The sequence below is a fragment of the Thalassophryne amazonica genome, chromosome 3, assembly GCF_902500255.1.
Source record: "Thalassophryne amazonica chromosome 3, fThaAma1.1, whole genome shotgun sequence".
NCBI lineage: Eukaryota > Metazoa > Chordata > Actinopteri > Batrachoidiformes > Batrachoididae > Thalassophryne > Thalassophryne amazonica.
In genome coordinates, this window is record NC_047105.1 from 44,536,324 (window position 1) to 44,560,623 (window position 24,300).

Sequence of the window (24,300 nt, forward strand, 5' to 3'; positions counted from 1 at the left end):
TATAAAACCCCCCCAACTGAATCAAGTTCATAAAACCATGAAAACAGACACGATATACAATATAATTTATAAAGCGTGGGTGTACATGAGGGTGGTCCTCTACAGTATGCCAAAAAATGACTTTATGGTGCTTCCCTACAAAATTGTTCATCTTGATGAGAAAATGTTTTGTGCAAAATTTTATTTCGATATGACTATTCTAACCACTGCCACACGCGGGGTGGAAATTGCAGTGGTTGAACATATTAGTGCAAACCGGTGTCCCGTCGAGATGAGGTGTGTCGCGCTACTGTGCATGTGTGCGCATATCGCTCTACCCCAGACTTGAAGACGTCACCCGTCGAGATGAGGTGCCTCGCGCAACTGCACATGTGGAGATGATGTAACTCGCTCGACGTGCAACTGCGCATGCGCATTGTGTTTTTTTTTTTTGTTTTTTCCGTCAAAGTTTTTTTTTTTTTATTAATTGTATTCGGTGTATTTATAGCCTAATAAGTAAAACATTTTCTGTATTTTACGTTAGGAGCATAAATGTATGGATATGTATATTTTAGCTAACTCCAGGTTAAAGATACTTATTGTTTTATAGTGAGTAGATTTTATACATTACTACGTTTGGATGAACAATTTATACATTTACTTGCCCATCAAAATAACCAAACTTCGTCAAGTAATTTTTTTCAGTGCACACATATGCAGTTACGCGAGGAACCTCATCTCGACGATGCACCTCCACTCGACAGAACACCGGCAATAGTAATGTACCTGTTCACAAATTAAATACAAACAACAATCGCTTCTCCTTTAACTGACCATACAGGAGAGATAAAGTATTACATGTCACTGTCCACCTATTTGGTGAAAACAAACAGTCATGGGGAGTGGAGTTTGGTTCAGATTTTCTTCGCCTCCGGGAACTGAGGTCAATGCCACTCAACAACTTGCAGCAGGTTGTTGCTGCTGTTCATCCTTCATTAGGATCTAATTGTGATCCTGGATAAGTAAAACTCCGCACTCAGCAAAATCATTGACAGCAGCAATGCTATCCAGGACCTGCTGTGAAGACTGGAATGACAGGTCGTCCTCCCACTCTGAGGGGTCCTTGATGAAGAAGTCCATGTTGATGGTCAATGCCTCAAAAAATGTGACCTGAGGCAAATGGAACAAAATCGGCCACTTGCACTAATGCATCCAGTCCAAAACTCAAAAAATTTCACTCGCACGTCACAAAAAACAGGGGTTGGGCGGCAGTGGTTATTTTTCAAATCTAATGAAATTTCACCCAATTTATTTTTTCCCCTAAAGGAACCAAAAAATGAAGAAGCACCTTGAAAAAGTTAAGGTTTGTTTTTCGGGACCACCCTAGTGTACACATTATTAAAAGGGCACATCCAGGAACTTGAAAAGAATTAGACTGTGATTTGGGGTGTTTTTTGGGGGGAGGGGGGCAGAGCATCTTTGGGCTTTGGTGGAGGTTTGAAATATATGGTTTTTTCTTCTTCTTAAAATGTAAAGTACTGGATTTTAGTGGGCTAAAAAAAAAAAAAAAAAAAAAAAAAAAAAAAACTGGACTCACAATTTCATATTCTCCTGACTCATATCCCACTCGTCTGCTTTTGCTGATTCTGTCTGAAAAGTCTGAGAAAAACAGGAAGAGATTGTTAGGAAACAAGAAAATTAACGATGTAAACATTTATCAATACAGGGATCAGTCTGACCACAGGGTGATATTAGGGGTGGAATGATTGCCAAAAGATCAATTTTGTTATGTCCATGGGAAACCTTTGCATAAATGACTTTGTAATATTGTATAGTTCTGCTTAACAGTCACAAAATGTGTTTATGTCCTAAATCTTCATTGTTGCTGAAGGCGATTACACCCTCCTGTGTTACCTTGAAAACATAAAGGGATTCATCAGTCTTTATAAACTGACCAAGTCCTTTGGTGCTGACGTGCTTGTCTTTGAACTTGTCATAGGCGGCGTTGGGATTGACCACAATCCTCTCCACGCTGTCACTGCACAGCTCCTCCTGTCATTCAAACACCAAGATGAAATTTGAGATTAAGACAGACAGAAAAAGGCATCCGAGAGTATGAAGGTGCACAGACTTAAAAATGAGACACACTGAGCCAAATGTGAAATATGTTGAGATGTTAAAGGTTTGAGAGGAAAAACTTGTTCACTGATTTGGAAATAAGTATGATTTAAACAGTATATTATGTGGTTGACTCAACAGGTGAATTATTGCATTAAAAAGTCAGACACCTTCAGGTATTAAAACCATTAGATTAATTTTTCATTAATCAGGAAAATTTGCAATAGTCTGACAGACAATATTTGGACCAAATGACCTTGATATCATTTAGAAGATCAGACAAAAGACAGAAAAGCAAAATTAATAATATGATGGCCATGGTTTGAAACAAGCTCGATTATAAATGTGTAATTTGTGTGATAAGAGTCTGCTACGTTAAAAAAAAAGAAAATTATATTATGTGAAAAAAGGAAAAAAGCAGCAGCAGGCCACTATGCAGGTTTTCTAAAGGAGGATTCTTTGATTAGTGATATCTGGAAGCACACAGAACCGTGATCATTTAGCCAAGACTTGGTAATGATCATCCAGACAGACCAACAACAACAACAGTTGTACAGATGGAGGAGGAAAGTTAGTTAGGCTCTTACCAGCTCCTTGAGTTTCCAAAGAGAGTTAAAGAAAGTAACAGAGGAGCAGAGGGAGAGAAAAAAAAAGTGGGGGAGAAGAGAGAGACAATACAGATTAATGTGGTTATCACATGCCATGCACACAAGAACAGGTGACCAGGGTCGGGGAAAGAGTAGAAAGAAAGCAGTGTTCTGAGGGCGGCTGCTGCAGGCGCAGAGGACACTGCTCAGACAGTTTATGATGTCTGCACTCCTTTCTCTCTTCCCCAGTTCAGAGTGCTCCATTAAGTCACTCTCTGCACATTATAACGCTCCTTTGACAGGCAGAGTTGACCTCACAGCACTGTATGGATGAACTGGAGTCAGATTTAATAATAAAAAAAAATAAATAAATAAAAAAAATCTATGAGTCAGACTGGGGTAGGGTGGGGTGGAAGGAGGGATATCAGGATGTTTAAGGTACTGAACTGAAGACAGGAAACAAAAAAGTCCATCCAAGTGTTAAATGTCAGAAGTCATTCAACATGCAATTTGTCATGGATGAAGATACTGTGAGGCCAATGAAACACACCTCAAGTTAAACATAGGGATGTCCTGTTTCAATCCAAAGTATAGCTTCTGGAACCAAATTGCAGTCGAAGTGTGTAGACTTCAAGAACTGCCATATCAAAATCTTCACAGTTCAAGTGTCAAAGAGGTGCTCTGTTAAATTCAGTGGCCAGCAATTCACAACAGCTTTTACTGAATAAAGTAAAATTACAGAGGGTAGCAAAGCGAGAGGCAGAGCTGCTTCAAGCATCAATAACAGCTATTGGGTTTGTAAAAAAAAATCAATAAGATATCTATTAAAATACATGGGGGGAAAAACAGAAAGAAAAACAAAAATAAAACAGTTCTGTTGTCCAAAACACATTTTGCCAATATGACCCAGGTGTTGAACCACTTTATGAAACTGCCATAACATCAGTCCAGAGTATGCAATTGTAGACACACACACACAAAAACAACCCTACAGAATCATCTAGAAGGATATTCACCCAGACAGTGCAGGCATAGACATTAACGCTTGTCCGATTGTCCGGGACAAGTGTAAAATGTGATCGGACAAGCAATATGCTCTAATCGTTGTCCGACCGGACAAGTGGCATTTTTTTGGGGTCAAAACGTTCAAATTCTTTATTTTCATCAATCGGAACCAAAATACCTGACCACTGCCTTTTTGTTTTTTATTTATATCCCGTCTTGTCTTGCACCTCGCGCAAAAGTCTTTGTTTTTTCCCCGCCACTCTCCACGCAGCGGACAATCGGAAAACATGATATCAATGTGTGTGCGAGACCACTGTATGGAGTGTGTGTTCGTAGTAGAGGCTGACATTTTTTCGGGAATCCCACGGGATGGGAGTCAACTTTGCTATTTATCACGTGATTGGGAAGATACAGGATTAAAAATTCACGGGAGCGAGAACCAAGGTTTTAGGCAGCGAACCATCCTGCCGTCATTTGAGCAGTCAATTTTCGAAAAAGACGCCGAAAAAAATAGCGGGCGGCTTTGCTTAGAGCCGTCTAAAATTAGGATTGGGTCTGATCGCTGCAGCCATCTGTGTGTGTGAGTGTGTGTGTGTGTGCGTGCGAGTCGGCTGGCCGCAAGGAGGGAGAGGAGGGGGTGCGCTGAAGTGAAAAACTAAACTGTGGCGCTGCCTTTATTTCTCTCTGGACTGTTCTGACAGTACGTCTTGTTCACACCGTGTGCACGTGTCAGTGACAGTTATACTGAAATTATGATATGAAATAAATTGGTCAAAATTCCTTAAAATGAGAATATATAAATGAACAGAATAAAAATCACACACACACGTGTTTAAAAAAAAACCTGATGTGGAGAAAGTCTGCAGTGATGTTCAGTAGCAGAAATCACAAAGCAGCTGAGAACTCTGAACTTTAACAGGCTGTTATTTTACAAAGATATTTTAGATGGCTTAATGTAGTTGTTTAATGTTCAAGCACAAAAGGTGACTGAGGAGGAGAAAAGAGGAAATTAACTCTAGTCAATAAAAATACAAGCTGCTCAAAATTATCAGGCTGCAGCTTTGCGTTTCATTTATTTCAAAGTAAGTTACTGCTTATTATTTTCAAAAATCACGAGTCAAATCAGTCTGCATTGTTAAGTTTTTCCTGCACATTTGTGTATTTTTTCCTTCTTTGCAAGAGTTTGGTTTTTGTGTTTGTTTTACTAAAAAGTTTTAAAAAAACAATAAAATGTTTACACTTTTCCTCATAGCAGTTCTTTAATTTCAGAAATGGAACAGAAACAACCAAAAAAAAAAAAGTAGGGACTGTATGTAAAATGAAGATTTAAAAATGCTGTTATATTCCCAGTTTGCACTCACACCCACAGAAGCCAAACATTCTTCCAGAGTTCTGTCTTGGTGGCTTCCCTCACTTGTCTTCTTCCAGCATGGACATTTAGTTTTTGACAACTGCCTACCTGACACAGATTTACCATAAAGTACCACACTGTTTGTATTTCTGAATGATTGATATAAATTAAGTCTAAGAAATATTCAGTGAGTTGGAAATGTTCATGTTCCATTAACAATAAACTGCCCTGTCCCAACCTTTTTTCTTGGAAAATGCTGCAGGCCTCAATTGTAGGAATGGATATATATTAACAAAAAATAAATAAATAAAAATAAAGCTGACCTCACAAAACATGAAATATGTTGGTTTCATACAGTCTGCAGTTACAGAAATAGAAGACAAAGTAAATGTCAGGATCATTACATGTCCATCACCACCACCACATTTTGAAAAACTGAGACCACAGGCCATGCATTATTTATATTTTGTGTCTTTTAGCGACTTTTTTTTTTTTTTTGGATTAAGGCAATAAGTGCCTCCCTGTATTACCACAGATGAATTGTTTCTGTTGCTACATCTGAAATAAAACTGCAAGATTTTACCACCTACACAGGAGAGTGACAGTATTAACCTTTTCATGAAGTGATTTGTCACAGCAAAGTAGATGTGATAAATATTTAATCTGAATCTCAGTCCCAGAAAATGTTGAAATGTAATGATTTTTCTATTTCAGCTGCAATTCTTATGTTGGAATATTAAAGGTAAAGTACATACAAACAAAAGAAGTATGACAGGTTTTTATTAAGTGACAAGTCAGAGCAAAGTACATGTGATAAATATTTAATTTGAATCTCACTCACGGGTTGTCCGGACAACCAGCTTTTCCTATAGGACAAGTAAACTGCCAGGGTTACTTGGCCTATGGACAAGTACACTAAAAAGCTTAATGTCAATGCCTGCAGTGACACTGAGTATGACAGCATGATTAAAGGGGAACAGAAATGCTTTGAGAATTTGTGCATTCCTTGGTAAAAATTAAGTGTTATTTATACACTTGCAGAATGTTGGAGTGCAGTGTAGATATTATTTGAATCAAATTTGCCTCTAAATTGACACGTAAATCGCCATTGCCTGAAGTCAGTGGATGGCACTTTGGCTGATGTCACTGGTTGGGATGTTCCGGGCAGTTTACTGAACTCACTCACTGAAGTTCTATTGGTCTCATCAACAAACAGGTGGAATATGCTGGAAAGCTGTGCATGTTGGCAAAAGCCCCAAACGGAGGAACAAGGGAGAAAATATTTCCTTCCATAAGTAAGTGGTTTTGGTTATTCTTGTCACTTTGTCCGTGACATTTGGTTGATAAACAGGTGTATGTTTCCTGCCCGTGCATGTGTCTTCTGAGGACACAGACACCACTCACACACAGATGTGCACACACACACACCACTGACTTCATCAATGAAACTCGGTCAATAAAGGATAATTGTGTGTGTGTATATATATATGTGTGTGTGTGTGTGTGTGTTTCGTAATGGTTTTAGGAGCCAGACTATGCTGAAAACAGCAGCAGCAGCTGGTTCAGCCCAGCAGCGTAGCTTAACAGCGCAGATCCGTGTAACTTTCAACACTACAACCCTTGGCAAAAATTATGGAATCACCGGCCTCGGAGGATGTTCATTCAGTTGTTTAATTTTGTAGAAAAAAAGCAGATCACATACATGACACAAAACTAGTCATTTCAAATGGCAACTTTCTGGCTTTAAGAAACACTATAAGAAATCAGGAAAATAAATTGTGGCAGTCAGTAATGGTTACTTTTTTAGACCAAGCAGAGGGAAAAAAAAAAATGGAATCACTCAATTCTGAAGAAAAAATTATGGAATCATGAAAAACAAAAGAACGCTCCAACACATCACTAGTATTTTGTTGCACCACCTCTGGCTTTTATAACAGCTTGCAGTCTCTGAGGCATGGACTTAATGAGTGACAAACAGTACTCTTCATCAATCTGGCTCCAACTTTCTCTGATTGCTGTTGCCAGATTAGCTTTGCAGGTTGGAGCCTTGTCATGGACCATTTTCTTCAACTTCCACCAAAGATTTTCAGTTGGATTAAGATCCGGACTATTTGCAGGCCATGACATTGACCTTGTGTGTCTTTTTGCAAGGAATGTTTTCACAGTTTTTGCTCTATGGCAAGATGCATTATCATCTTGAAAAATGATATCATCCCCAAACATCCTTTCAATTGATGGGATAAGTGTCCAAAATATCAACATAAACTTGTGCATTTATTGATGATGTAATGACAGCCATCTCCCCAGTGCCTTTACCTGACATGCAGCCCCATATCATCAATGACTGTGGAAATTTACGTTCTCTTCAGGCAGTCATCTTTATAAATCTCATTGGAACGGCACCAAACAAAAGTTCCAGCATCATCACCTTGCCCAATGTAGATTCGAGATTCATCACTGAATGTGACTTTCATCCAGAGTCCACGATCGCTTTTCCTTAGCCCATTGTAACCTTGTTTTTTTTTCTGTTTAGGTGTTAATGATGGCTTTTGTTTAGCTTTTCTGTATGTAAATCCCATTTCCTTTAGGTGGTTTCTTACAGTTCGGTCACAGACGGTGACTCCAGTTTCCTCCCATTCGTTCCTCATTTGTTTTGTTGTGCATTTTTGAGACATATTGCTTTAAGTTTCCTGTCTTGACACTTTGATGTCTTCCTTGGTCTACCAGTATGTTTGCCTTTAACAACCTTCCCATGTTTGTATTTGGTCCAGAGTTTAGACACAGCTGACTGTGAACAACCAACATCTTTTGCAACATTGCGTGATGATTTACCCTCTTTTAAGAGTTTGATAATCCTCTCCTTTGTTTCAATTGACATCTCTCGTGTTGGAGCCATGATTCATGTCAGTCCACTTGGTGCAACAGCTCTCCAAGGTGTGACAACTCCTTTTTAGATGCAGACTAACGAGCAGATCTGATTTGATGCAGGTGTTAGTTTTGGGGATGAAAATTTACAGGGTGATTCCATAATTTATTCCTCAGAATTGAGTGAGTCCATATTTTTTTCCCTCTGCTTGGTCTAAAAAAGTAACCGTTACTGACTGCCACAATTATTTTTCTTGATTTCTTATAGTGTTTCTTAAAGCCAGAAAGTTGCCATTTGAAATGACTTTAGTTTTGTGTCATGTCTGTGATCTGCTTTTTTCTACAAAATTAAACAACTGAATGAACATCCTCCGAGGCTGGTGATTCCATAATTATTGCCAGGGGTTGTAATATTTCGGAATGTGTGGGTGTCAGACTAAGTTTAGCACTTTCCTGACATGATTTAATGTTAATTAACTTTACTGGCTCGATATCCAGGTCAGAACAGTGTTAACCCCAAAACGTGAATCTGAGCTGCAAATCGTGAACTATCCGCAAACTGTTACTTGCAAAACGTGGATACTGAAAAAAAAAAAAATCTCGCAAAACGTCAACGTGGGTCTCGCAAAACATGAACGTGGGTCTCGCAAAACGTGAACATCGTTCATGATATATATATATACACTATGTTTTTTTCAGTTTAGGTAGTTTATGGGTTTCAGTTTATGGATCAATTACTGCAGGAAATCTTGAACACAAACCCTATCACCACAAAAATTGTTATATATTTTTTTTGGCGGGGGTCACTACAGCCAGTGAGGTGATCCGAGCAGCTCTCAATGGTGAGGAGTTTGACTGGGACGGTCCACTTGTCAAACTCACCTCTGGTAAACAGCTCAATAATCTTAAGAGAAGCAGTGTAGGAAAACAAACAAACACTAGTTTCTAACCTCAAGAAGGTAGACAACGAGCCACAACCTTATTTTTATCCATATGAGCCATCATCAGAGCTGGAAAAATAATACTGATCTGAACAAGCAGGCGGCAGAAAAACTGAAGTGTAGGGACCATCTACAAAATGCAAAAATGAAGAGACACCAGAAAAATATACAATAATTTCAGGTGTAGTGTCACTGAATTCAGTGAACACACTGATCTCCTGCCAAATGTACTACAGCACTCAGTTTGGAAAAATGTGCTAAAAGTTGAATTTTAGTGAATTTGTGAATTTTACTGTTCATTTTATGACTTAAACTTAATGATTAAAAAAAAAAAAAAAAAAAATCACTGTTAGGAGGTGTCGTGTCACTGTCCGTGAAGGGACGTTCATGTTTAGTGGGCAGCATTGGGAGTGCGGACTCTAATAGTCACATATCCTCTTTGTTTGTGCATCTGGCAGGGAACCTGAGAACGAGGCTCATCTTCTCCCCAACCAGTGACGTCACCTGCCTGACCTGCATAAATAGCGGCAGCCGCTCGATGTCAAAGCCTCTCAGACCATGACTAAAACAAGGTTTTCTGTAGATGTTTTATGGTCTTTAGTGTTTCTTGAACTATCAAAAGAACACATTTTTTGTGTTTATTCATGCTATAAATAAACCGGCTGCATTTTGGTTCCCCTTTAAAGTGCCGGAGCCACAGGAGTAACTGTCACAGTGTTCAACTCAAAACAGCAGCAAGGACTTCTCAGAACTGAAAGTAGACTCATGACTGAATCTGAGACGCCTCTCTGACTATCTGGTGTTCAATAAGTGCAAGCCAAGCAATGCAATATGTACAATGCTCTATGGATTTACTGTAAGAGATTTAGTTTAATAGATTTTGCAGTGTCCAGAGACGCCAGGCTTTTGCAGAAAATAATTTAAAAAAAAATGGAGTAGCATACTTGAAGTAAAATTAGTAATATTTCACTGCCACACACACACTGCATCCAGTAGTCACAGCGCTTCAACTTTTCCACATTTTGTTATGTTACAGCTTTATTCTGAAATGGACTAAGTTCATTTTCCCCCTGAAAATTCAGAAGTACATCTATGCTCTCCAGGAGAAAAGGAGGAAAGTGTCTCCAAAAAGTCCACCAGGAGGTTAAAGCTGCAGAGGAGACCTTCTAGTTAAATGTTCTGAGAATTCAGCTCAGCTGTCGTCTCTGAAAACTCACCTGCTACTACGCTTCTCAACAAAAGCTCTTTAAAGAGCAACTACTTTATTATTTGAAAAAGCTGTTTCCTTTTATATTTTAACAGTAAATGAATGAATCATTAAACATGTCCATGAAGTCAAAGTTCAGTCAGCTCTGTCACGACCTGAATCAAACACTTGAGAAAGCGCCACTTTAATAATGCAAGCAAAATCAGCCAGGATGAGACGATTTACCCAGACTGACTTCATATATGAGTAAAAAGGAAAAGTGCCACTGACCGTCCTGAAAGCATGTATTCAGAGCAGGAGTGCCATCTAGTATTCAAGGGATGAAACTTCAGCCTCTGAACCAACAGTAAATAAATGTTATTTCATTCTTTCACCAAAACATCAAATCTAAGCTCGCATCTTAGATGTACCTTCGGGCAAATTGTATTTGCAGTTTTGAGATCTGCACATTAAATGTATTCAAAATTACATCATATATGTTTTTGTTTTTTTTTTTTGTTGTTTTTATTTATTTATTTTGATCAATTTACCTTTGCGAAAGGACCTGGCAGGGGTGGTGGACAAGTGGTTAATGCGCTTGGTTTCAGTTCAGAAGGTTCTGGGTTCAAATCCCACCCCTGTCACATTTCTCCATGTAATGTGGAGTTGCGTCAGGAAGGGCATCCGGCGTAAAACCTGTGCCAATTCAACATGCAGATCCACCTTGGATTTCCTGTGGCGACTGCAGGTGCAAACAAGGGAGCAGCCGAAGGGACTTACTTTACCTTTGCGAAAGGACCCATTCAGAAACACATGATTTTTAAACTTAGGTTTATATTGCGATATATACTGTTACCGTGAAGGTATTCAATTTATACCGTGATATGAATTTCAGGCCATATTGCCGACCCCTAGTCACATTCATATTTTAGTAATTACTCTGCCCTAATTACAACATTAAAAGCAATGACATAGTCAATGAGGACATAATTAAATGTTGGAATAACTAAATTTTAAAAAATGATATCATGAGGTGTATGTCACATTTAGAAATCCTATTTAACAGACACACTGCAGTCATTGTGACATCATCTCCTGTTGTGTTTAAAATACAGGGCGAACACAAGAACACTCCTTGGTTTCAAATATTTCTAATATCAAAAGTGACATGAATAATTTTGCAATTTTGTTATCTACAGTTGCAGAAACTCTTTTCTCTTGCAGATTCTTCTGCAAAATTATTCACGTCACTTTTGATATTATATATATATATATATATTATATATATAAAATATTTGAAACCAAGGAGTGTTTGTGTGTTCACCCTGTAAATATTTATGATATATTTTTCCTGGTTGAAATGCAAACATGAATGAATGAATCTACCAGACTTAAAAATGTTGTACACATTATTTTTCATAGTATTTTATTTGTCTAAAAATAAATGTTCAAGGTTCCTTATAATATTAATCAAGAAATAATCTCATCTGAAACAACAGAGTTATGGTTTTAATTTACAGATGAACATTAAATATTTATAAAGAATCTTGTTTTCCCTCAAACTATTTTAATTAAGTGCTCTAATGTAAAACATTCTTTAACTTCAAAATGTACAGCAATCATAAATTAATCTTGAAGTAAAAATAAAAATGGAATTTTTTTTAGAAAACTACTGTGTATAAATAAGCAGTTCTGATGTTCCTCTGACATTTCTACACTCGTCTTCCATGTTTTGGCCTGATGTCTCGTTTCTTTTGGCTTTAAAGTAAAGCTATAACAAAGATACAAACAAACAAAAACAACTCAAAATGTAGGAAATAGTGCTTCAGAGGGTTATAAAATTCAAAAATTTCCAGGTGGGTATGAGACCCACTTAAAGTACTCACGCCTGCAGCACTCACCACGATTGTCCACCCCTTGATTGTGAAAACATCCTGGTGAGAACCCTGATTATTTATTTTATCGTTGTATTTGTATGATGTGTGCTTTTTTTACAGTTCTGTAAAAACAAACAAAAAAAAGAGTCATAAAATAAATTTAAATAAATTTCAGCAACCTGCTGGACCTTTTCAATAACCTTTCACCTAAAGCCATAGGGTTGAAAATCTGAAACAACAGAAATTATATACTCAGCATGTAACATTATTCCTTTGATCAATCTTATTGGAGGGAATTTGATCGTTGTTCCATTGCTTTTCTCACGATTCAATTAGATTCCGATTCTTGGGGTGACGATTCAATTCAGAATCGATTTTTGATTGAAAGAGCTCTGAGAAATAGTTATAGTACTTAAAAAATGTTTATGTTTAAGAAAATGCAGCTTTACAAGGTTAATCAAGGATTCTAAAGATGTAAATTTACTTATCCATTTTGCTCATTCAGAGTTGCCTGGCGGTTTAGTGAAGTGATGCTCAGTGGACATGTGGGTCTGGCACGCTGAATAATCGTGAGATGTCTGCTTTACAAGGAATCACTCCGTGTGGCTGCAAACCAATGAATTTAAGCAAAATTACCAGAGAAAATAGAGTGAACACCCTAAACTTGAAAATTGGCATGATGGTGCTGAGATTATAACAAGATGGTGCCGTGTCATTATTCCATTGCTTAGCGAGAGCCCTGTAGGCTCGAGTCAATTCATACATGGCTGAGATCTATAACTTGCTTTGGCTCGACTGTCCCATCCCACCAAACATTTTAAGTTAAAAGACAAAAAACAGCATTTCTTATTATTTAATAAATACATCAGGACATCCCTAGTTTGAAGTCCTACAGTTTATGTCAGAATACTATCGTTAAATGTAGTGGAGGGCGCGCACATCCAAGACAAAAACATCAGCAGGTGCCAAATAAAAAAAAAACGTACGTGGAAGAGGGAAGGATCTGCACACTGCTTGTAAAAGACTTAATTTATTGGGAGTAGCAACGTTTCGATCATAGATCTTCTTCAGGCATCTTACAAAAGTTAAAAAACAGAATAAGTAGAGAAGGCCTGCACAGCTGATTGGCAGTTAAGTAATCAGCTGATAGTCAGCTGTTCTAATTAGGCCTGACAAGCAATTGTCATGCCACATTCACACCGGGCGCGATCAGCCGCTACAAATTCGCGGGGGTCGTGTGGCGACGGACGTGCCTCCTTCGCCCGATGTGTCGCTCTGCTTGGGTGGACTTTCGCTGCGAAAATTCGCTCCAATGCATCATCAAATAGGAGGTGCTTCCATTCCGCTTGGCGTCAAGTCATCATGGCGGACCTTGATCACACGGAGCGAGCTGTTGTGGAAAGCTCCCAATACAGGGAGTGTCATTATTTGCTGCAGGAGCTGTGTCTGGATGACGGCCGCTGCAGGACCCAGTCTGAGGACCTCCTGTCCCGTTCACGCGCACACATGTAAACAATTAAAAAGAAAAAAAAAAAAACTCCGCTTCTTGCTGCAGTTCGCTCTTCCCCCCAAAAAACTGTCATAATTGTGTTTAGAAACCAGTCACCATTTGTTTTATTATACATCTGTGTAGTTAATAAAATATTCTTCAGAGACGATTCGCTGCGCGCGCATGTAAAAAAAAAAAAAAAAGAAAGAAAAACTCCGCTCCCCCTCCTGCGGGGCTGCTACTCACTCTTTCCCCCAAAAAAACTCTGTCATAATTGTGTTTAGAAACCAGTCACCATTTGCTTTATTATACATCTGTGTAGGTAATAAGTAAAATAATCTCCACGGATGATTCCCGCACGCGCGCACGTAAAATAAAAAAAGAAACAAACTCCTCTCCCACTGCTGTGGTGCTGCTGCTCGCTCCAAAAACATAATTGTGAAATAAAGGACAAAAGAGACATAAGTCCTGCTCACAGGCTGCTACCAGAGACAGGACATGTTCACATCTTCAGTCAAACTCCAGACATCTCCACGTCACTACATATTCAGTCCCTGATTGGTCATTGCAGCGCGAAGAGACGAAAAAGTTAAGATTTTTCAACTTGGGGAGGAGGGCAACGCGACGTGATGCGACGCAATATCACGCAATATCACGCTACAAACATGCTAATCGCTCAAAATCGCTTCACTCGCATCGCTTCACTCGCATCCATCGCGTTGCGCTGCGTGACATGGCGCCAAAACGCGTCGTTCCATAGGGATTACATGGCAACCTGTGGCTGCAATCGCTCGTGTCGCGCCCGGTGTGAACGCAGCAATAGAGATAAACAATCCTGATAAAAAATTAAACACATACAGCAAAGGAAACAAAAACAAAAGCAAAAACAGCAACATTTTTAAACAAGTATAAGCACAATATAATAATCATAGGTAGTCACAAAAAAGGTTTTAAATCAAAATCCAAATTGAGGCCTTTAGGTGACAAGGTATTGAGGTAAAATATATAAAATGCCTCGTTCCTTAGAACAATACTGTTGATATCCCCTCCCCTTCTTGGGACTTTTACATGCTCAATCCCAATGTATCTCAACGAGGAGAGATAGTGTTTCATGGAGTTGAAGTGCACCGCGACAGGGTTTTTTTCATCACAAGTTCTTATACTGCTCCTATGTTCTGAAATCCGACTATTTAGACACCGAGTGGTTTTTCCTATGTATGCCAAACCACAAGGGCATTTAATCATATAAATAACATTTTTACTGTTACAGGAAATAGTGCCTTTGATATCAATCTTTTTTCCTGAATGTGGATGGGTGAAGTAATGACACGTAGAAGTAAAATTACATTGTGCACAGTTGCCACACTTGTAGTTGCCAGATGGAATAACGGATAAAAAGTGTGAAGGTTGCTCAGGTGGCAAATCGGCTCTAACAATTTGATCTCTTATATTTGGAGCGCGTTTGTACACAATGTGTGGAGGATCATTGAAAACCATTTTTAAATTGGGGTCAGATTTCAAAATGTGCCAATGCTGTTGAGCGATGTCTTTAAATGAGTTTCCCAAGGGGGAGAATTGTATTACACAAATTGGCCTATGACTATCAGAATTGACTCTTCTCATTTTAAGGCATTCATTTTGGTTGACAATTTTAAACTGCTCTACAGCATTTTGCACCCAGTCTTCTTGATATTGTCTGTCTCTAAATCTTTTCACCATGTCATCACTATGTTTGGCATAGGATTCTTCTGAACTGCATATACGATGCACCCTGTTGAGTTGGCTAATTGGAAGGCTCTTTTAGGGTGGTTGGATGGAAGCTTTTGCCATGCAGGATGGTATTCCTGTCTGTAGGTTTTCTATACAAGTCTGTCGACAATTTGTCTTGTTCTTGTATAATTAAAATGTCCAAAAAATTGATTTGTAGGTCATCATAATTGACTGTGAATTTGAGGTGGCTACTACTAACATTGAGAAAATTCACAAAATCAAATAGTTCATTTGAAGTACCTGACCACAGCAGAAAAATATCAATATACCTTCGCCAGAGGCCAATATAATGGAAAAAACATTATGTGACCTATTAAATACAAATTCATGTTCAAAGAAACCAACATATAGCGAGGCATAGTTTGGGGCCATGGTGCTACCCATAGCTGTGCCCTTCACCTGTAAATAGTGAGCATCTTTGTACATAAAGGCATTTTTTGCAAGAACCAACTTAGTCAATTCTTTAATGCAGGTGATGCTAGGTTTCATATCCAAATGTAAAGGTCGTAGATAGAAATCAACTGCTTCAATACCTCCCTCATGTGGTATATATGTGTAAAGTGATTCCACATCAAGTGTCACCAGTAACATATTTTTCACAGAGAAATCAATTGATTGTAAAACATTGATCATATCAATTGTGTCTTTTACAAATGATGGTAACATATTGACATGTGGTTTTAAAAAGAAATCAACAAATGTGGAATTTTTTTCAGTTAAAGACCCAATACCAGATATGATGGGTCTGCCTGGTGGTTGTTCAAGGTTTTTATGGATTTTGGGTAATGTATATATCACTGGTCTAATAGGATGGTCAATCTTCATGAAATCAAACTTTTTTTGTGATATCACCACTTTCCAAGAAGTTGGACAAGTGACTGGATAATTTTTTTTTTTTTTTTATTCTTCAGTAGGGTCTGAGTCAAGTTTTTGATAAAACAGCTGGTTGAAAAGCTGTCGGTTGACTTCATGGTCATAATCACACAAATCCATTACAACTATAGATCCACCTTTGTCTGCTGGTTTAACAATGATTCCTGAATCTCTTAAGTTCCAATAAGGCCTCTCTTTCATCCCTTGGTAAATTATTATGAACTTTATATTTTCATTTTTTAGTTAAGAGCTATAAAACATCTCTTTTCACTAAGCGACAATAGGTGTCTAAAGAAGCATTTCTGTTTTTTGGAGGAACCAAAGTTGATTTCAACTTTTATGTTTTAAGGCACAGCTATGGGTAGCACCATGGACCCCAAACTATGCCTCGTTATATGTTGGTTTCTTTGAACATGAATTTGTATTTAACAGGTCACAATGTTTTTTTCCATTATATTGGCCTCTGGCGAAGGTATATTGATGATATTTTTCTGCTGTGGTCAGGTACTTCAAATTAACTATTTGATTTTGTGAATTTTCTCAATGTTAGTAGTAGCCACCTCAAATTCACAGTCAATTATGATGACCTACAAATCAATTTTTTGGACATTTTAATTATACAAGAACAAGAAATTGTCAACAGACTTGTATAGAAAACCTACAGACAGGAATACCATCCTGCATGGCAAAAGCTTCCATCCAACCACATTAAAAAAGAACCTTCCAATTAGCCAACTCAACAGGGTGCGTCGTATATGCAGTTCAGAAGAATCCTATGCTAAACATAGTGATGACATGGTGAAAAGATTTACAGACAGACAATATCAAGAAGACTGGGTGCAAAATGCTGTAGAGCGGTTTAAAAATGTCAACCAAAATGAATGCCTTAAAATGAGAAGAGTCAATTCTGATAGTCATAGGCCAATTTGTGTAATACAATTCTCACCCTTGGGAAACTCATTTAAAGACATCGCTCAACAGCATTGGCACATTTTGAAATCTGACCCCAATTTAAAAATGGTTTTCAATGATCCTCCACACATTGTGTACAAATGCGCTCCAAATATAAGAGATCAAATTGTTAGAGCCGATTTGCCACTTGAGCAACCTTCACACTTTTTATCCGTTATTCCATCTGGCAACTACAAGTGTGGCAACTGTGCACAATGCAATTTTACTTCTACGTGTCATTACTTCACCCATCCACATTCAGGAAAAAAGATTGATATCAAAGACACTATTTCCTGTAACAGTAGAAATGTTATTTATATGATTAAATGGCCTTGTGGTTTGGCATACATAGGAAAAGCCACTCGGTGTCTAAAAACTCGGATTTCAGAACACAGGAGCAGTATAAGAACTTGTGATGAAAAAACCCTGTCGCGGTGCACTTCAATTCCATGAAACACAATCTCTCCTCGTTGAGATACACTGGGATTGAACATGTAAAAGTCCCAAGAAGGGGAGGGGATATCAACAGTATTCTTCTAAGAAGAGAGGCATTTTATATATTTTACCTCAATACCTTGTCACCTAAAGGACTCAATTTGGATTTTGATTTAAAACCTTTTTTGTGACTACCTATGATTATTATATTGTGCTTATACTTGTTTAAAAATGTTGCCGTTTTTGCTTTTGTTTCCTTTGCTGTATGTGTTTAATTTTTTATCAGGATTGTTTATCTCTAACAATTGCGTGTCAGGCCTAATTAGAACAGCTGACTATCAGCTGATTACTTAACTGCCAATCAGCTGTGCAGGCCTTCTCTACTTATTCTGTTTTTTAACTTTTGTAAGATGCCTGAAGATCTATGATCGAAATGTTGCTACTCCCAATAAATTAAGTCTTTTACAAGCAGTGTCCAGAATACTATGGTTAGTCATGAAACAGCTATTAGAACACATTGAGAAGCTATCAAGAGGAAAATGTTTTTTTCCTTGTCAATACCACACAGCCAATTCTTCACCTTTTTGTCAAGATCTGAACCAATGAAAGGGAATGAAAATGTTCTTTAAAACATATGGATTTTGCTACACCTTCAAAAGGTTTAGGCTGCACAAACAGGACAGAAGTCAATCCCTTGCACTTTAAAATGATCAAATAGCTATGAATTAAATGTTGCAAAAAAAAAAAAAAAGGGAAGCCCACTGCATCAGTCCATTCTCATTTCATCCCTATCAACAGCAGGGAGCGTGGAAAATATTAAAAACATGCAAAAAAGCATGACAATAAGCTCAGAGAGCAACAACGGAGCCAGTCTTACTTGTATAAACTAGTTCCGGGAGGGAAGCAGAAGTCAAAATAAGGACAAGGATAAGAGAAGCATGAACGTGGAAACACGGAAGTGAAAAGTTGATTAGGGTTCACTGCGATTGTCAGTAAACAGCTAAGATGGGTTTAATAGTAAATTTACATCAACATCCAAGTTTTTAATGGTCTTAAAAATGCACCAATTTCCATAAAGACACTAAACTGAAGTGATATCAAAATTACAGCCCTCAATAGCAGCAGTTACCCTGCATCCAAGGCTGCTTGAGCTTGGACATGTATCAAGCAACAGCAACAGCCCCCCCATCCCTTCTCCAGCAAGCAAGCAATACTTTTTTTTTTTTCTTTTAGGTCAATGAGTTATTTCACATGGGTCTTTATAACTAAACCTCATTGGTTATTAATTTGAGATATCGGTGACCAAGGAAATCTGAGGTTCTGGAAAATAGTCTCAGTCTACTCAAACCCATCAGGGGTATCAATTTAAATGTCAACATAGCCCAGTAAACAGTACAGGCACTGTCATTAGCTTGAATATATGCTTGTTTTAAGTAAGACATTCTGCATCACAAACACAATAATAGGAATTAGGGTGATGTTCGTCTGATAAACCTAGTATATGATGCAGAATAAAGTCACTCCTGTGTACTCATTCAGGTAACTGACAACAGAAGCACATGAGTAATAGCTGAACTGTCAGCTCAGCAAAAACAAACAAATGATGAATGGGAGCAAGAGCTCAAATTATGTTTAACAAATTGAATCTGATCTGAGTCATACTGCCAAGTAAAAGTACTTTCAGATAACAGCTCAACTTTTTTTTTGTTGTTGGTGTCACGACCCAATTTAATTGAATGAACAGGAAGAGAATTGCATTAATCTTTATTTGTGATTGCACAGTGGTGGAACAAGTGCTGGAAACTTGCGCAGTTCCCACAGATAACTTAGTTGATGAAGAAGAAAAAAAAAAAAAACTTACAGGAAAATCTATACAAACTGGTTTGAAACAGTCTGTAGTAACAAGCATAAATGAAGTGTTCAGTCAAAAAGTGATACTCCTTAGAACCATTGTGTGATAGGATTGAAACTGTCAGGATGCAGATTAGAATGTTTGATTTGAAGACAAATGTATGTATGCAAAAACAAAATGCTACACTAACAACTGCAAAGCCTGTCGTCATAGCGATACTGATTCACTGGGGAAAATATACTCTACTTCATAACAGCAACATGGGCCTGAATTTGTATATGTTCAAGGTCAAATCAGAAGTTGCACATTTTAAGCCCCTGTATAACAGATGTTTATTGTCATTGCATTTCTGCAATGAAATTCTGGTGGCACTTTCCAAACAGCTATTAAAACACACACATATACACACAAAACAACAGCTTTAAAAACAAACAGCTTTACAAGATGACAGACATCCTTAAATACAAAAAGGCAGCTTAATATTCAAGTACTAAGAAAAAGTGTGACAGTGCAAAAACGTAGTGTGCTTAATGCTTAGTGAGGTAGGAAAATTTAGATATATAAAGGATTTCCTATCCATGTCAAATAGTAACCACAGGCATATCTGACACTGTTTAGCCTCTTTAAACAATCAACCTTGATCAACCTTGTGTCCTTCAAGATGACTCAGGGATAAATGTGATGGTATGGTTTCTATTCGTGTTGAAGAGTGACTATAAGTCTTTCGTCTCTAAGTCATGGGTCACTAGCCTCATAACTTTGTCCCATTTGCACTGGGCTAAAATTTTGACCTTGCACTGGGACCTTGACCTTTCACCCTGAAAGGTTGATAGTTCATGATCATCTCTGGGTGGGATTTGAGGTACAAAATTTGAGTAAAATTCCTCAAGTGAGCTATTTTGTTTAAGGGGACACAGACAAACACGGACACAGGGAAAAACAAACCTTCCCGTGATGGCTAGCAGTGGTCAACATAAACTGTACAGCATTGTTATAATTAGGTTGAGAAGAAATGAGTCAATTAACAGAAAATTGTTACCCATTTTGATAAACTGTTTCAGTTATTAGTCAAGAAAAAGTGCTGGGGTTTGAGTTACTGCAGCTTCTGCAAATGTGAGGATTTGCTGTTCAACTATATCTTGTTTTCCATTTAAACAAGATATTTCCTATTTTTCAGTGGCTTTAAAAGGTTCTTAAACCAAGAGTATGGAAAAGCGTCAATTTTCATTTAACTAAATTAGATAGTTAATCCGGCTGAACCTTGATTTGAATCACCAACAATTATGGTTTTTCAGATGCCAAAAAATAATTATCGTACAAAAATTCCAAAACGATCACATGGGAGAGGAGGAGGGCATACTACTGCACATTCAAATATAGGTAGACATCAAAGAATAGAGTAGCAAGAAACAACACTGATGCATTTTAGACAATAGCCACTGGCGGTGCTGTGGAAACGCTGCCGCCATCTTGGACTGCTGATGGTAACATCAGCATTCACGACAGTGTAATTTAATGGCTGGATCATTAATGGGGTTTATTTTCATACTGAAGACACGACGGATAGCCATGGTGAACGCTGGGATGGTTGTTACTAATAAAATGACAGAAAAGACTTTCAGCTCTTAAAATAAGTGATTTAATTCCTGCTTCGTGGCGGCAGAGAAACGCACCCGAAGGAAACATCGAGGAACTTCTTTAAAAACTATGGGGTTATTCACACGCAACTCTAAGATAACAAATTACAGTACATCCAGATGTCTAAAGTCGTTAAGGTTTCATCAAGATGTGATTTTTAACTCAGAAACAATGGCGACAGGTATGATTTAAAAAAAAAAAAAGTTCCTTTACGCTGCGTACTGCTGTCACGTCTGCTTCACATGATGCAAACTTCGCTTTTGTTCATTAAAAAAAAAAATTGCAATACAGGATCTAACAGCAATTCTTCCTGTCTGCTGGCCAGAGATTTGTTTAGAATGGAAATAGAGACATTAACAGTGTCGGTTTTGGACAGAAATATGAACCACAGTTCAGAAAACTTGTACTCCAATGACCAACGTGAAGCAAAGCGAATGCAAACTAAAGCATAATATTCCAAAGTCAGCTCTGATTTCTAAGGAAGTTTCATACTGCTGTCAATACATCAGATCATCATTTTATGGATGTGTACATTTTGCAAAAACAGTTTGGTTTGACTGTGGCGTTGGGGACTCATATGTTATGAATGTGTTAAGGCTACTCAGGTATTAATGTACTTATTTTACTTATTCAAAGTACAAGGAAAAGACAAAAAAAAGTTCACCTCTGCAACAGCTGCGGTGATCTTGGCTTCTTTAGTCAGCCACATCATGTTGTCTGACCACAGACTGTACATGTCTGACAGGTTTAAAACAGCCCAACACGGCAGTGGCAGAACAAAGTCATGGGGGAATCTGTTGCTATGGGGCGTTCCATCAAGTGCCGCCTTTTGGTACTATATTCTCCTTGCAGACGTGCCACAGCTACAAACCCTGGCAAAAATGATGGAATCACCGGCCTCGGAGGATGTTCATTCAGTTGTTTAATTTTGTAGAAAAAAAGCAGATCACAGACATGACACAAAACTAAAGTCATTTCAAATGGCAACTTTCTGGCTTTAAGAAACACTATAAGAAATCAAGAAAAAAAATTGTGGCAGTCAGCAACGGTTACTTTTTTAGACCAAGCAGAGGGAAAAAATATGGACTCACTCAATTCTGAGGAATCAATTATGGAATCACCCTGTAAATTTTCATCCCCAAAACTAACACCTGCATCAAATCAGATCTGCTCGTTAGTCTGCATCTAAAAAGGAGTGATCACACCTTGTTGAGCTGTTGCACCAAGTGGACTGACATGAATCATGGCTCCAACACGAGACATGTCAATTGAAACAAAGGAGAGGATTACAAACTCTTAAAAGAGGGTAAATCACCAAGCAATGTTGCAAAAGATGTTGGTTGTTCACAGTCAGCTGTGTCTACGAGGTCTGTCCATAAAGTATAGGTCCTTTTTATTTTTTTCAAAAACTATATGGATTTCATTCATATGTTTTTATGTCAGACATGCTTGAACCCTTGTGCGCATGCGTGAGTTTTTCCACGCCTGTCGGTGACGTCATTCGCCTGTGAGCACTCCTTGTGGGAGGAGTCGTCCAGCCCCTCGTCGGAATTCCTTTGTCTGAGAAGTTGCTGAGAGACTGGCGCTTTGTTTGATCAAAATTTTTTCTAAACCTGTGAGACACATCGAAGTGGACACGGTTCGAAAAATTAAGCTGGTTTTCAGTGAAAATTTTAACGGCTGATGAGAGATTTTGAGGAAAAACACCTCTGTTGGAAGCCTTAAGGACAAGTTGGAACATGTCCAGCTGTTAAACAATTTCTCATATACTCACTCCACTGAAAGCCATCAAAAGCCGCCTGGATTTTACAAATGGTTATCAACACGGAGGTGTTTTTCCTGTGTCCGCACGTCTTTCATTAAAAAAAATCTCCTTTAACAGTGGAATATCCGGATAAAATGTTGAAACCGACTTCTTCTGAAACTTCTCTGTTCTCTCACGACGTCCTGGATCAATAGAGCCTGAAATGTGGAGGTTTTCAGCTTGAAACAGGCTGACGACAGCGCCTGAGAGCGCTGAGCGACGTCTCGCACTGTGGGAAGTCCTTAAAGCGACAGTATCACCTCAAAATCTCTCATCAGCCGTTAAAATTTTCACTGAAAACCAGCTTAATTTTTCGAGCCATGTCCACTTCGATGTGTCTCACAGGTTTAGAAAAAATTTTGATCAAACAAAGCGCCAGTCTCTCAGCAACTTCTCAGACAAAGGAATTCCGACGAGGGGCTGGACGACTCCTCCCACAAGGAGTGCTCACAGGGGAATGACGTCACCGACAGGCGTGGAAAAACTCACGCATGCGCACGAGGGTTCATGCATGTCTGACGTAAAAACATATGAATGAAATCCATATAGTTTTTGAAAAAAATAAAAAGGACCTATACTTTATGGACAGCCCTCGTAAACTCTGGACCAAATACAAACAACATAGGAAGGTTGTTAAAGGCAAACATACTGGTAGACCAAGGAAGGCATCAAAGCGTCAAGACAGAAAACTTAAAGCAATATGTCTCAAAAATCGAAAATGCACAACAAAACAAATGAGGAACGAATGGGAGGAAACTGGAGTCAACATCTGTGACCAAACTGTAAGAAACTGCCTAAAGGAAATGGGATTTACATACAGAAAAGCTAAACGAAAGCCATCATTAACACCTAAACAGAAAAAACAAGGTCACAATGGGCTAAAGAAAAGCAATCGTGGACTGTGGATGACTGGATGAAAGTCATTCAGTGATGAATCTCGAATCTGCATTGGGCAAGGTGATGATGCTGGAACTTTTGTTTGGTGCCGTTCCAATGAGATTTATAAAGATGACTGCCTGAAGAGAACATGTAAATTTCCACAGTCATTGATGATATGGGGCTGCATGTCAGGCAAAGGCACTGGGGAGATGGCTGTCATTACATCATCAATAAATGCACAAGTTTACGTTGATATTTTGGACACTTTTCTTATCCCATCAATTGAAAGGATGTATGGGGATGATGAAATCATTTTTCAAGATGATAATGCACTGTGAAAACATTCCTTGCAAAAAGACACATAGGGCCAATGTCATGGCCTGCAAACAGTCCGGATCTTAATCCAACTGAAAATCTTTGGTGGAAGTTGAAGAAAATGGTCCATGACAAGGCTCCAACCTGCAAAGCTGATCTGGCAACAACAATCAGAGAAAGTTGGAGCCAGATTGATGAAGAGTACTGTTTGTCACTCATTAAGTCCATGCCTCAGAGACTGCAAGCTGTTATAAAAGCCAGAGGTGGTACAACAAAATACTAGTGATGTGTTGGCGCGTTCTTTTGTTTTTCATGATTCCATAATTTTTTCCTCAGAATTGAGTGATTCCATATTTTTTTCCCTCTCCTTGGTCTAAAAAAGTAA

At 38.3% G+C, this 24,300-nt stretch overlaps 1 protein-coding gene across 3 annotated transcripts in view; it reads right to left on the reverse strand.

Annotated features, from left to right (window-relative positions):
• dctn2 (dynactin 2 (p50)) overlaps window positions 1–24,300 on the reverse strand; it is a 48,607-nt gene that overhangs the window by 21,666 nt on the left and 2,641 nt on the right. Inside the window, exons 3-6 of one of the 3 annotated variants that reach the window (XM_034166136.1) lie at window positions 18,305–18,313; window positions 2,685–2,690; window positions 1,935–2,031; window positions 1,577–1,638 (exon numbers count right to left, since the gene is read on the reverse strand). In XM_034166136.1, coding sequence (XP_034022027.1) covers window positions 1,577–1,638; window positions 1,935–2,031; window positions 2,685–2,690; window positions 18,305–18,313 — 174 coding nt within the window. The remainder of the gene's footprint in view (window positions 1–1,576; window positions 1,639–1,934; window positions 2,032–2,684; window positions 2,691–18,304; window positions 18,314–24,300) is intronic. The other 2 variants (XM_034166137.1, XM_034166138.1) reach the window with 2 other exon arrangements.